The sequence below is a fragment of the Bacillus rossius genome, chromosome 16 (assembly GCF_032445375.1).
Source record: "Bacillus rossius redtenbacheri isolate Brsri chromosome 16, Brsri_v3, whole genome shotgun sequence".
In the NCBI taxonomy this organism is placed as follows: Eukaryota; Metazoa; Arthropoda; class Insecta; order Phasmatodea; family Bacillidae; genus Bacillus; species Bacillus rossius.
This window is the reverse complement of record NC_086343.1, coordinates 22,618,347-22,633,277: the sequence shown is the minus strand read 5'-3', so window position 1 is coordinate 22,633,277 and position 14,931 is coordinate 22,618,347. Positions and strand designations below refer to the sequence as shown.

General features: G+C 40.1%; 2 protein-coding genes across 4 annotated transcripts in view; one reads left to right on the top strand and one right to left on the bottom strand.

The window, feature by feature from the left end:
- LOC134540192 (vacuolar fusion protein MON1 homolog A) overlaps nucleotides 1–8,538 on the bottom strand; it is a 23,424-nt gene extending 14,886 nt beyond the window's left edge. The window contains exons 1-4 of one of the 2 annotated variants that reach the window (XM_063382762.1): nucleotides 7,868–8,538; nucleotides 6,491–6,666; nucleotides 4,646–4,843; nucleotides 746–989 (exon numbers count right to left, since the gene is read on the bottom strand). In XM_063382762.1, the coding sequence (XP_063238832.1) occupies nucleotides 746–989; nucleotides 4,646–4,843; nucleotides 6,491–6,666; nucleotides 7,868–8,113 (864 nt within the window). In that variant the 5' untranslated portion in view covers nucleotides 8,114–8,538. The remainder of the gene's footprint in view (nucleotides 1–745; nucleotides 990–4,645; nucleotides 4,844–6,490; nucleotides 6,667–7,867) is intronic. The other variant, XM_063382763.1, reaches the window with a different exon arrangement.
- On the top strand, nucleotides 8,526–14,931 carry LOC134540194 (DNA repair protein XRCC4-like). 2 transcript variants are annotated; one of them, XM_063382769.1, is made up of 5 exons: nucleotides 8,526–9,068; nucleotides 10,740–10,943; nucleotides 11,619–11,730; nucleotides 13,288–13,416; nucleotides 14,239–14,931. In XM_063382769.1, exons 1-5 carry the CDS (start codon nucleotides 8,934–8,936, stop codon nucleotides 14,772–14,774), a joined length of 1,116 nt encoding a protein of 371 aa, XP_063238839.1. In that variant the 5' UTR covers nucleotides 8,526–8,933; the 3' UTR covers nucleotides 14,775–14,931. The 2 variants fall into 2 exon arrangements, with proteins under 2 accessions (XP_063238839.1, XP_063238840.1); XM_063382770.1 differs by having other exon boundaries at nucleotides 8,783–9,068; nucleotides 10,727–10,943.

Sequence of the window (14,931 nt, the reverse complement as noted above, 5' to 3'; positions counted from 1 at the left end):
ATCACAAATATTTTAAGTTTTGATTCAAAATTTATTTTATTTTAATAAAAAAATAACAGAATTTTTAAGAATCCTGGTGAAGACTACACATGAAAAGATCATTTTTTTTTTCTGCAAAAATCCATTAATCAATTCCAAAGCGAACACGACGGCCTCTGTGCTTGCTGACGGTGGGAGCGCCAGATTCCCAGTGAAGACCGCACATGAGAAAATCAATTTTTATTTTTCCTGCAAAAAGCCACGAATCAATTCCGAAGCGAACACGACAGCATCTGTGCTTGCTGACGGTGGGGGCGCCAGATTCCTAGTGAAGACTACACATGAGAAAAATCAATTTTTTTTCCCTGCAAGAATCCAGGAATCAGTCCCGAAGCGAATGTGACGGCGTCTGTGCTTGCTGACAGTGTGGGCGCCAGATTCCCAGTGAAGACTACACATGAGAAAATCAATTTTTATTTTTCCTGCAAAAAGCCACGAATCAGTTCCCAAGCGAACACGACAGCCTCTGTGCTTGCTGACAGTGGGGGCGCCAGATTCCTAGTGAAAACTACACATGAGAAAATCAATTTTTTTTTTTCCTGCAAGAATCCACTAATCGATTCCAAAGCGAACACGACGGCATCTGTGATTGCTGACGGTGGGGGCGCCAGATTCCTAGTGAAGACTACACATGAGAAAAGCCACGAATCAGTTCCGAAGCAAACGCGACGGCGTCCGTGCTGACAGTGGGGGCCGGGGGGCGCACCTTGATCTTGCCGCAGGTCTGCACGACGGCCTGGGTGACGGCGTCGCGGGTGGCGGGCGCCAGCGGCAGGCACTTGACAGCCCCCAGCAGGAACGCCGGCTCCTGCTCCATGAAGCCCAGCAGGTGGTCGATGAGCCGCTCCGCCCCCGCCAGCAGCCGCCGCAGGTCGTAGTTGCGCCTCTGCTCGTAGATGCGCGTCAGCTGGGTCGACGTCAGCACGCTCACCACCTGGTTGTACACGTACCTGCGCCCACGCAAACAACCCAACCAAGCTCGCCAAGTACTCCAAACTCCAAGTCGCTTTGAACAATCCACTGTTTGGCCTCTATACGCAATAAATAATAATCATAACTTTTTAACAGCCAACATTATTTTCACTCACACGTACCTGCGCCCACAAACCCATTGGGGAGCTTGGCAGGTTTCCGGAGCACCGTCGTGTGAGGTGCCGTGACTAGGACGCCATTGTTCTCGCAGCACTGAGTGTTGAGTCGAGGGACTTCAATGACTTATAGGCCCCTACACTCCTTGGATTACTCTAATATAACTAGGCAATACGTACTTTATATCCTTTACTATTTATTGTATAGCAAAACTTTGACATCAGTATTTCTATTGCCTCTGGTACACTTTGTACTGGGTTTCCGCTATCTAGACGAATTATAACTTTCCCACCAAAATTTTCTATTTCTTGTTTTAATTGTTCGCCCCATAATTTATCTAACGCTTCCAAAATGTTATATGAATCTGAGACAACAGAAATTACATTGTCTTTGGAGAATTGATTTAACATATTTCTATATGCCTCTAACTCGTCTTCCACTCCCCACGCTGTTATAGTAGAATGATCTGCCCCTACACACGATCAGTCCTGCTCAGCCCGAACTGACAGGTTGGACTGAGCAGAAGGCTTCCACACACACAGTCGTGTGGTTGCGGATGCACTTTTAAATATAAAAAGGAAAAAAAAAAGTCAAAGCGACCAGAGAATATAAACAAAGATGTCTACCAGCTCCCCAAGTACTCCAAACTCCAAGTCGCTTTGAACAATCCACTGTTTGGCCTTGGGAAACAATAAAAAAAAAACACAAGAGAAACCTCACTGACTTAAACCTGGAGTATACGAACCGTCAGGAGCTGGCACGCTGCGGTGTAACTCAAGTCACTTTTTAACCTTGCCAACGCCACATATTGTCACGCCCCAAAACTTTTGTCTGATGATGGTCAGTGAACACGGATTAGAATCTCCGTCATCAAAAACGGTCAAGATTCATAAAACACTGTCATTTAAAAAACTGTTTCCACTATGCAAACACTACACTTCGGCCAATGTTTTTTTGGCATCTCACCAACGTGTCGCAGGCCGTGAGTTGAATAAAAAAAAGGCCTCACCTGGTTATTATGCAGACAAGGCCACCCCCTGGATACAAACCTGGGATAAGTATATGTGAAATTCATACAATGCCATTCAGTAGAAAATGTGACTAGATGATGAATAACTGATTAAATATGCATTCGTTAAAAATTAAGTGCATTGGCAAGTGAAGCTCTTATATCCTACTGTTTTATTATATAATAAACAATGTGGAGAGTTGAATTTTAAAAGTTTTTTTTAGCAAAGTTGCCTGATTTTACTACGACTCATACTGTAATAATGATTTTCATTTTTTGGGCGTATATTAGGTCATTCAAAGTATTATCACTATAATTTTGTTTGCATTATCCTATACCACAGAGACAACAGATTAACTCCTTTATAAATGCAATACTCAAATTTTGAAGAGTTTGCTGCAGTTACAAATTTCTTAAAATACGCTACAAATATCCTTAAAGACATGTCTGCTGTACTAACGAGGACTACTGAAGAATTTAAAAGTACAATTTAGGGACCAAAGCAATAAAAATTCCACAACTTAATATTAATAATATTACATTGTATCTCATTTTGTATAATTCAGTTACATAAGGCATTCGAGACATGGTTCAATATAATGTTAACAAGATTTTTTTAAATGTTATTAATACATAACAGACAAACCTGGAAATGTTTGTGAATACTCAGAACTCTTCAGTACCTACACTAACCCCACCTCTAAAGCAAGATAGGCCTAATGGCCATAGATACAATTTAATTTTAGAAATAATCAATTTTCACAAACATTACAAATTCATGGACTGTTTAAGGCCTTGACTGAAGCTGCACAATGGGAAATTAAGGACCTTTAAGGATTGTACAAATCCTGCTATCACTTCCACACCAGTTCTTTCGAGGATGATACGGCTTTTCGCCATTGCACGCACAAACAAAAATTTAAAAACTGAGTAAAAAATTTTTCAAAGACAACACAATCACACCTGAAGAGAGCTTGCTGCAATGGTATGGGTGATATCGATTGAAATGTGCTTTCATTCAGACAAATAATCAGTACGTGCAAAGTACCAGCTACCGATAACCTTAAAAATCAAGTGAAAAAATATATATTCATATTTCTATACCTTAAAAAAATCTAAATTTCCAAAATAAATACATGTTAAATTATTTCATTAAAATTTTTTTGTGAATGTGTCCAACTTACGGTATTTATTGGAAACTAATATATATATATTTTTTTTTAAATATTATATTTGAAATGTTGATTTGAATATCAAATTATTCACGAACAGCCAATTATGTTCTAATAAGACTCCTAGATATCTAAATACACTGTTTGCCTTCAACCTCCAAATTCTTGTGTGCCCAGCATAAAAGGAATAGTGGTCTTTCTTCAAAGGGTAAACAGTTAGGTACACATAGTAAAGAATGGTTAATACAAATATCCCAGAGTTATATTAATGGTTTTTCACTATTAATTTATTATTATGGTGTTCCCGTTCAAACTACGTAGTTTATTGTTCAATAGTCTGGCAAAAATCATTACCGTGTTTTTTAACGTGCCAGTTTAAAGGCCTTTCACTATATTTTTAAAATGCTTCTTCGTAGATTTTATGCAGAAAATGCTGACCTAGGCTAGCATTTGCTGACCTTGTTCAAGAATTAGTACAATGTCCACCCAGGCTTCCTGATACAGTAGAGTCCCGCTAATCCGAACCCCGCTAATCCGAAAATCTGCCTAATCCGAACAGGGCTAGGACAAAAAAAAATTATAACATTTAAGAACTAGGGAAAGTAAAGAAAAACAAGTTTTTCCAAGTAATGTTGTACGTTTATTAATATGTACATAAGAAATTTATAATTTATATATTTCATTGTCTAACTGAAAAGAGAAAAATAGGATTACGTACATAGTACTTCGATACATATGTACGTATTGAAAATTTTTGAATTTACTTACATACTATATGTAGAATTCATGTTCTGTACAGGATTGACACGTAAAAAAACAAACCATTATCTAAGAGGCAAAATCAGTAATCTTCCTTTGACGCAATGCACAAAATCGGCTTGAAGATGCAATGTTTCACCAACATCGCATAAACATAACATCTGTTGGGGTTGTATCGGCATGTTGCTCGACGTAGCGCAAAGCCAGATCAAGGGCAAGTGGCTGCGGCAGTGTGAGAAACATTAGTCGGCGCGTCCCCTTCCTCCTCACTGTCGTCTGCATCGAGATCAGTTGACGTTCCTGCACAGCTGCTACGATATCTTCATCTGGGCAGTCGTCAATGGCCGTCCACTTTTCAACACACACTGCTGCATTTTCGCAACCTGGTACATATTTGAAATATCAGACACTAAATACGCCTCAAAACGACAATATATGGCATTATATGACAAAATCCCGCCTAATCCGAATTTTCGCTAATCCGAACAGGGTTCGGTCCCAATTAGTTCGGATTAGCGGGATTCTACTGTACTCTGCGCTTGCTGTAAGCTGTGACCTGTTCAGCAGTTGCACTCACGTCAGCTGCAGCACCAGCTGTGAGATGCTCTCGGCGGTGCGGGAAACCGACACCAGGATGATCGGCCCCTTCACGAGGAACACGAACTTGGAGTTGCCGGCGTGGATCGACCGGATGGTGTCCTGAGATGCCTGCACGAACGACACCAGCGCTTGCATCACGCCGAATATCGTCACCAGCTTGTCTTCATTTCCGAACCTGGGGGGAAAAAAACCCTCGCCGTTTCGAAATTTTCTCCTTAAAAAGAACCCTTTAGCCTAAAGGATACATGAAAAGTGGATCTTGAACGAGGTCAGCCATTTTTTCGACTTTCCAAATATTTAGTTACTAAGATTCTTACAGAATCGCTAATGCAGCCTTTTGTGAAAGGACACATTTCTTACGTCCTTTCATGCATTCTCATTGCCATGAGGGGTTTGTGGCATGACCAACCAATGTTTATCTATAATACTAATGGATTATCTAACTTGAACGTATAGTGATTAAAAAAATTCCTGAAAACAATGTATGATAAATTTGTAAACGCATACAAATGACTACCAAGAAGTATTAATTTTATGATACACCAGATAGTGGTAGCTGCAAAAGAATTTGTATATCTTTTCATGGCTAGTTTTTCAGTAAATGCAGCCTCAAAATAAAGGCTTATTCCTTAAAGGCTCATAACCCAGTGACGCGACCAGCCACATGTGGCCATTTGTTGTATTGGTCCACATGTTGAATCATTCACCGACGCAACACGGCTGCCAAATCGCAGCAGTGAGTGATACACCATATTAACCAAAACAATAAATGGCTGTCCGTGACAAGGCGCAAAAGTGGGTTATAAGCCTAAGGTTTTATCGGTGAAGTACCATTCTTATCCTTAAAATTCAGGAACAGCAATTTTTGGTACATTCTGCTATTATTGCTTTGCTTGTAGCATGAACCTAGCTAACACAAAACTAAGATATATAACAAAATAAATATATTGTTGAAAGGTGTTAGTTAATATGCATATATTTATTTATTTAACTAGATTCCTATTTTCCTAAGTTAGTTGAAATGCAGTTCAATAACAAATAAACAAATGCCATCTCTGTTACTGTGGTAGCAATTTTTAACTGGGTACATGCATATAATGATAAAGATGTAGGTAGAGGGCAAAACTAATATAAAAAAAAAAATATCTTGTGGTCAGCATCCTGCAAACTTGTGACAAACTCGCTTGACCAATAAGCATACAGATTAATTGCAGTAGGCGTTTTTACCGTACAATTGTGTTAGAGTTATATTTGCACATCTTGTGTGAAGTACTTCGTAATAAAAGCTGTTTTACCGGAAGCCGTGAGTACTTTGTCCACTCGACCACATGCGTACCTGTCTGGAGACTGAGGCATGTGGAACGCCTAGAGAGCCCACTGACAACCATTGATCACTATAGTCATAGCGTGCCAATTGCTCAGAGCAGGGTGGTAGGGGGTACGATGAGACCACAGGGGAAATCGAGCCTAGCACTCAACACCGGCCACGTCACGGCCTTCGTGGTAGAGTCGTCAGCCAGGTCCAAGTACCCATCCACGTGGTGGTGTCCAAGTTAACTAATTAAATACCTGCTTTTTTTTCCCAGACATCAAAGTTTGAAACATATTTCCAAAATCAAATTATACAGTTTTGCATCACAAACACATTCAATTCCTTTAATAGTTTATGTTAAAATACAACTGGATATATGCAATAAGGCACAATTACTGAAGTACTTTAAATCCAAATGCTACTTTTAAATTTTTATTTTCATGTAAGCAGTCAACTGTTGCTTTGAACTTGGTTGCCCTTTTTAAGTTCACATATACGCCAGCAACTTGCCTCGAATAGATGGGTTTGCCCGCAGAACTCAGGATGAAGACGTGCTTCTTCCTCGACTTCCACTCGGGGTTCTGCCAGTTTTCTTCGTCGTTGGCTCCGCCCAGGACAGTCACGGTGGTGTTGCCGTCCTCCGTGGACGTCAGGCTCGTCTCGCTCAGGTGTGACGTCACCTCGCCCTGAGCACAACGCACGCTGTTTCCTCCTGTGGTGTCCCAAAAACTACCAGGATAGCCACAAAAAAAATTTTAAAAACAAGAAATTGTCCATCTATTTAGGTAAGCATGCACCCAATTTTATTTTCCTAGGGTGAAGGCATAGCACTAAAGCAAAAAAAAAATCACAAAGTAAACATGACCCTAATGTACGCATGTGAATGAACGCATGTGAATACAGTAAATGAACTGTAAACCGTTTGCAGATACATAATTAAAAAAAAACACAAGTTTCCACTCCTGTCTCAACACAACCACAATAGTAGAGCTGAAATATAACAAATTTCGAATTTATTTCTACGCAGAAGCCACTCATTTATAAAATTACCTAGATCTCAAAATATGTTAGTCCATTAACTTTTCCCCTTCAGAAAAGTCATTTAACTCTATAATTACCAGACAACCCCTATATTTTTGGCCTGGAGTGTCATCACAGGAGTTTGCTTGTGGATGAGTTTTATCAGGGTACTATCATGTACTTGTATGGATGTATCCCTGCTTTCCTCTGAAATATTTACTCGTCATACAATATTTTAATTATTTACTAAAGCTTTTTGAGATGGAGCAGTGATATAAACTGGCTCGCAAAGTAATTTAGACTTATGATTAGCCAGCATGCTGAATGAGAAGGCTTACACCACCAGGATGCACCCTATGTTGGAGTGTGCTGCAGCAACGTGGGTGCCATAGAACTGTGTCTGAGAGGGAACTGGCGGGAACGCAGAGGCGAGCTTTCAGTAGGTGACGCATAATAGACGGACGAAAGGAAGAGTGTACTGACGGAAGTGGGGTGGGAGAATATAAACATAATATGTTTAGTTACGATGTATCTGGTAATGAGTGGGGTGAGAGGGTAGGAAATGAAGCCTGGAAACAGATAGAAGAAATCCTAAAAAGGTTTTAAAGAGCGAAGAACAGAGAGAGGTAAAACCTCTACGAGAACGATCAGTGAATAGAATGGTTTAATGAAATGAGGTGTGTGTATTTGGCGAGGAATGTGTTTACAGTTCAAGAGGGTAAGAGGCTTGTCACTCGGCTAGTGCCAAACAGCAACAGGATTCAAAATCAAAACCAAGTTCAAAGATTCTTCTCCCGTCCAACACTGTATAGAGTGTTTCCTCTTCTGCCATAAAAGTAATCATGAAAACTACTAATAGATACATACCACTTCGTTTTCAAGTAACTTGTCCTCTTGATCAGAACTTGAATCTTCAGGGACGGTGGTGTCATTTAATTCCTCTTGAATTTCACTTATAGTGCTCGTCGTGCTTTCCTTCATCTGTCTGTCATCGAAACTTGAATCCATTTCCTGTTCTAGTTCTTCAAAAGAATCTGTGGTCACCAGCATACTTTCACTAGAGGCTCCAGGCTCAAAATCAGGCACAACATCTGTTTCTAGGTTATTTTCCATCCTCCGATGATCAATAAGTAATAACGTTGATTACAAACCTAACCTCAACAAGAATTTGTATCAAATCAAAACAACACAAGTCTACGATGACAGGACTCAGATAACATGAGATACAGCTGATCCTACCTTTGCCCGTCTCCATGCGTTCGATTCAGCCACTCTTATTCCATTCAGGAATTGCAAAAATCTAGGCCTTATCTATAATTGATGTAAAGATTTCAACATAGTATACTGTATGCTCAGCCCTTTCAAAATATCATTTACGTTGAAGTGCAACGCCGTGGCCCTCCTGATATTTTGAAACCTCCATGAAGTACCGTCACCCAATGTATATGTCTGTAATAGGTTATAGGTACACAAACTATAGTATTTAAGACCCTGTACCTCTATAACACCCTAACTTGGCCTTTAGGTGTTGAATCCCTGAGCCTGAGTAGTCTTGTGACCCGTCTGTATGCTGGAGCACAGTCAGTTGTATATTATTCTACAGCTTGCGCCCTGTAAATCGTAATTTAGATTTAGGAACTTTAAATACTATAGGGGAGGGTAGGTATCGACAACGTTTACATTATTTCCTTATTTTTCAGTAAAAATATATTTTTATAATATAAACCTGGATATGACTTGACTTTTTTTTTTTTTTTTTTTTTTTTACTCGAAACTGCACTGAAGTACCGACATTGTACAAGAAAAAGAACTGACCACTGTGAATTCCTATCCTTAAGATTTTCCTTCATCTGTTCATCTTATATAGTCTCTGATCGCACTCCTGAACTTGACCAGAAGAAATTGGACGGAATTTGAAGCGGTCTATATAAACATGGACGGTTGTGAAGAATTCGCCTGCAAAGTTCCGAAGGATAACAGTAGTGAGACTTACTCTGTTCAAACATTTTGGTTTGAAGATAAGGGTGTCATAAATGTTTGGGACAGTAGCTGTGTGTGGTCAGGTGAGGTAAGGAACTGAATTATTTACTTTCCCATTTATATATGGTCAGTGGCTTACCTCTGAATTAATAAAATAATAATTTCAACTATAACGTTATATACACAGATCAGCTCTCGGAATTTAAAAATTGTATCTATCCAGCATGATCTAGGATGGATAAATCACATTGAAACACTTATCAAAATACTCTGAGGATATGGAATTGGAAGGGCAGTAGAAAAAGCGTAAACTGGTAAATGTTAAAATTCGTTGCTTTGGAACTAAGTGAGATAAACTAACCAAATAAATTAAATCGGCACGTAGAAACAATACCATATCATTTGCTGAAGGAGGCATTGAACATTAACTTGGAAATTTCCACTTGCAATTAGGCTTCCATCTGGTGGCAAGGAGTCCTCCCCTTATTTCACTCTCCCCCTTTCTTGAGCCCTTCCCTTAGGTCTTTGGGTCTCACAATATTTTTCTGCTTCAAGCTCATTCCACTCCCTCCCTGTCATCAAGAATGTGTGCTTCCCTCTTTCTGCTCTTTTTCACTCCCTCCGGAGCTTCCACTCATGATATTTCCTGCCTCTGTACCCACCTCTGTGCACCCTAGAACTCAGCTTTTCCCAGCCCCCGCCCCGCCCCTTTTTTCTCTTTATCGCTTTGAACAGTTTTACCAACATTTCCACCCTCCTCCTCCTTAATAACGTTTTCCACCTCAGCTCTCTAACCATCTCAGAAGGCCTACGCATCTCAATCTTTTGCACCAGGTAACCGTCACGTACTCCATCATCAGCCTGACTAACGTGGAATATGCCGTTGCCTTTCCCCTCTTTATTCCCTGCAGGTCCTGCCAATCAGCCCCGGCTCCTCCTCCCCTCCCTAACCAACTGCTACACCTGTTTTTCCCATCCCAGGTTATTCTGCAGGGTCATCATCTGCCTCCTTTATCTCCTGACCCTTCCAGCTACAGTACACTTCCTTTGACACCTTTCTCTTCCTCGAGAACCTAACCACCTTCGTCTTAAACATTTAACGACATCCCGTTCTCCACTGTCCAGCGTTATCGTCTGACCAGATCACCCAGTAGGTCCCCTCTCCCCCCCCCCCCCCCAAACTGCTTCACACGTCACACAATCATGTGCAAACGTTCTTATCTTTCCTTCCATTCCATGTCCTACAACAGCGTACATTATAATGGTGAACAGGAGGGGCCCCATAACATTCCCCTTCTTCAGATCTTTCTTACCCACCCTCACCCCTTGTATCCTTTCCTTAAGGACATCTACCCAATTTGTAATTATTACGTGGTTTTTTTTTTACCTGTTAAGGTTGTAGAGTCGTGGCTTCTGGGAAATTAGTTGAATAATAACTAAGTGAATGGTGGGTTAGGTTAGGTCATTTACATTTATAACATGTATATTATTTGTTAAAATTGTAATTAACTGTGAATCCTTAATAAAAAATAATAGCAATTGGTTGCATTTAATTTTCATTAAATAATAATAATTTACAGGCAAATTTAAGCAATATTTTGCTTGTGGTCAGCATAAAATATTTTAGTTACATCAATTTGTATTTTAGATCAATGATAATATAAAAATTGTTTGTTAATAGGCTTTTGATTTTTTTGTTGCCACTAGTTTGCCATTTACCCACTATGAATTTGTGGTGCTTGAAAGGACATTGTTTCAGATCACCGCTGAAAAATTACATGAATTTAGTTCCAAACTAGGTGTGGATTATGAAGAGTACTTCTTGGAATGCAAGCGAGTCCTTACCAAAGATGGCGGGGATGCCCAGTTTGTGTATGGGATTGAAAACTCGCATTTCGTGTGGAAGAAAATTGATCCAGATAACAACATCAAAGTGAAATTTGGGAGCGCGAAAGTGAAAAATGTAAGTATGAAACAAATTAAGTGTTGTGCTGTTTTTAATTTCATTTTCTCGAGGCTTGGCGTTTCGTCGACAGCAAGGGCGATGGAGAGAGTAACACTCGGCAACACAGGCAAGGCAATATTAGGGCAGGAATTGTTCATGGTAAGGAAAACATCACAAAATTGATCTGAAGTGATTTTGAAGAAACCATGAGAAACCGTAATCAGGATCACAAGACCGAAATTCGAACTCTGGTCCTCTGTAATGAGAGACCAATGTGCCACCTAGCTCCATGAATTCTGTCTGTGTTTCTGTTCTTGCACGTGTCCTTGTTTGTTGGGTCTTCAACAACCATACTCTCCGATGTGTAGGTGGAAGGATCTGTGGTTTGGAGCCTAGTTATTTGAGAGGGAAATGTAATGTTCTAGACTGTATTCACCCAGACTGTAAAAGCCATTTTTTTCCCCACGCTATATATCAATTGGTATATGCAAGGTTTGGTTTGGACTAGGCCAGCAATGGAGAATATGGAAGTTGGATTTTTCTTTTATTTCTTACAGAAAATAGCAAAACAAATGAAGTATATTAAAAAATTTACCTGGACAGAGAAATTTTGGAAAGTCTGGGAAAAAGTTGAGGAAATTATTAGAGATTCGCATGGATGCCCTTTTTGAGTGAACTGATTTTGTGTTTCAGATTCCCTTCACCGACGAAGGCATCAAGATCCTTAGTGGCTCGTTCAGTCGTGTTCTGCGTCTGAGCGATGCCTTGAAAGCTGCAGAGGAGAGGAAACTGAAGCACGATGAGGGTAATTCACGGTGCAGCAAGTTGCTAGCTGAATTTCATCGGGGGGGAAAAAATATATTAACATGCTTACCTAACAATATAGCTGTAAAGTTACAACACAGCAAATCCTGGGTCTGTTTAAATTTTTTTCCATTAATGGGTCAAATTCACTCTCTCAAATTTATTTTGAGTACCTAGAATCAGATTTTATATCTGATGAAAAAAGTAATATACAAAAAAAAATACGCAAGCTTAAGTTTTGAAGGGGGGAAAATTTAGGTATTATTTTTTTAAAAAAAAAAGAAAAAATCATATTTATGCATTCAAGATATTCTGATGGCAGGATAGCTTCTGTAAGAGATGAATAATTTATTCCTTGTCAACTACATAGATGCTAGTGTTTTGGATGCCTGAATTTCACTTCTCAAATATTTTCCTCAAATATCTTCTTCTGATTCTCGTAGTTGCCACTTATTTGCAGTCCGTTTGCAGCAGGGATTGGATCACCGGGTGAACTGACTGCATCAGTTCCAGGTAGCCACACAGTTGTCGCTCGGCTCGTAATTCAGACATTCGAGGCCCGGTCCAGCATTTCTTTGTCCTTGAGGCCGCGGAAGTCTACTGTGCACCTCCTGGGTTTACGCTTGTGACGAGCAGACGATCGTGTTTCCGTGTGTGGTGGGTCATCCATCGGATGATGTACCCAACTTCTCTTCCTCCTCAACTTTGTAACATGCCCACCAACAGTCATTGGACTTATATGGTGGGCACGACACAGCACAGACAAAAACACAGTTATCACTGCAAATGTATGGATCCCCCCCCCCAAATTAATCCAAATTTTTAATTTCATGCTTGCAAGATTGTTATAGGCTATGTTACGTGACAGCTAAATGCTTACAGAGATGGACTTTACTTCAGGATGTTGCATTACTGCAATTATTCGGTTAATGTGAAAAACATGGTAATTCAAACACTTCTCGTGCCTGGTTGGATCGAATTAGCAGGACTTTATTGTATCTCATTTTTACATTGTAATGTTGGCACATTTTTCAAATACTTGCTTACTTATTGTAATTGTTCAAGGTGATTCTGTCCTGGACATGCTCATTACAAGTTATTATATTGTTGAATTGCATCATGTATCCGTATAAAAAAAACCTGTAAGATTCCGTCTCTACCCATATTGATGTAGTATTGTATTGTTTATTCTACATGCAAGTAGGTAGTGAAACACCCATGGTTGTTGTAGGTGGGAGGGACGAAGGGAAATTGTTTTCTTAATAATATCCTAAATTCTCACTCTTCAATATAACCAACTTATATATTTGCTTTTATAGAAATTTATTACTTTTGTGATCTGACTGCTTCATACAACTGCTTTTGAATTGAAGTGTATTAAATTATAAGTATATTAAATTAAATAACTAAATCTTCCCCCACGCCAATTTTGTGTGCCTCCCTGCTTATAGATATTGAATATTAATAAAGGCATTGTGTAAAAACTATTTATCCTGTGTGTTATTTGTAAGTTTGAATTTGTTGTTTACGATCCTAACTTTTTTTATTTTATTTTTAGAAATGAAGAATCTGAAGCAAAAGCTGACAAAACTTTGCGAAGAAAAGGATGCACTGGAGAAAGAGTTGTACGTCAAATTTATAGCTATCTTAAACCAGAAAAAAGAAAAAATTAAGTCACTGGAAGAACGTAAGTACATACCGTATATACTCGTGTATAGCGCGCCCTTTTTTCCCCTCAAGTAAAGGAAAAAAATAAGGATGCGCGCTATACACGGAAAAAAAAATTTTGGGGGGGGGGGGGAGGAGTGGAAGTCGTTAACTGCCGGTTGACGGGTGACGTTTCTGGCCAGCCCCCACACATACGCACAAGCAACAAGGCCTCTGTTTCACACACATACACACACACACACGCGCGCAAGCTCGCACATCATGGTCTCTTGTTTATTTTTAGACCTCCCCCCTTTTCAGATAGCCAGCTCAGAAGTAGTATAAAGAGAAAGAAAGAGAGAATGTTGTCACCAGTTCCCTCCCCCCCCCCCACCCCCGGTTCAGCTTCTTCGCTTCCTCCATTCCTCACCGGTGAGTCATCAAGTTCTCCGCGCCAGCTTAGCAACGTAGCGCGGCACGCCTCCCTCCCTTCCTTCCACGTACCAGTTGTGACGATATAGCGCTTCATTATCTTCCGTTTAGACAGCAGAGTTTATGTATTTTCCTGACGCATCACCACACATCAATTTAAATAATCAGGTACCACTAAATGTTAGTAAAATTTATTTATGGGGGGAAAAAAAATTTCAATTTTTTTTCTTTGGAATTAGTTGCAAAAATCGTGGTGCGCGCTATACACGAGGGCGCGCTATACACGAGTAAATACGGTACATTTATTTATAGTGATAATGAGTATGTCCTATTTTTTATATATATATTTTTTTATTATTTACCACTGCAACATTTATAATTTTGAAATGTAATTTTGCAAGTAGTCATTATTTTGTGCGTATTGTTGTAGGTTGTGAACGAGGCGTGTTACCCAAGAAAGGAAGGTCGGATCTCGTTCACAGCAGTGAGGCTGAATCTGATGTCGACGAACCAAGCAGTCTGACGCGTAGAGCACCCGCGTCAACCCTTAGTAAGCGGACTTTGAAAACGCCGCCCAAGAATACGGACGACCGGAAGCAGGACCCGGAGGCGAGGCAGACGCAAGCGAGCATCCCGCAAGCCAGCGACTGCAAGGACCACTACGACAGCGACACGGACGTAGACACGACCACGGACGACGAGAAGCCGACATTCGACTTTGTCTCTTCGGAGCCGCAGGCGGTCGCGACGGACGATGCAGACGACCTGTTCGCCGAAACAAACTCCCCTCCCGCAGTGCTGCCCAAGAGGTCGCGGGAGAATGCAGGCATCTCGGAAAGTGAGGCCGGCCCTTCGAAACGAAAAAGTGAAACGAACTCGTTGCCTGTGGCAGAGAAAATGCCCAAAATCACTCAGAACCACGACTTTAACTCGCAAGATTTGTTTGATGACTTGGTTAATGATTAGTGGATGGTAAGGAAGATTCTTGTCGCAGCATTGTTACCATGCTTCTTGCCAAGAAATAAATTTAAAAAACAAAAAAAAATTAATGTGAATCACATCATTAAATACTGTACATAGTGCACATTTTTGTACATTGATGAAGAAAATAATTATGTTGTTA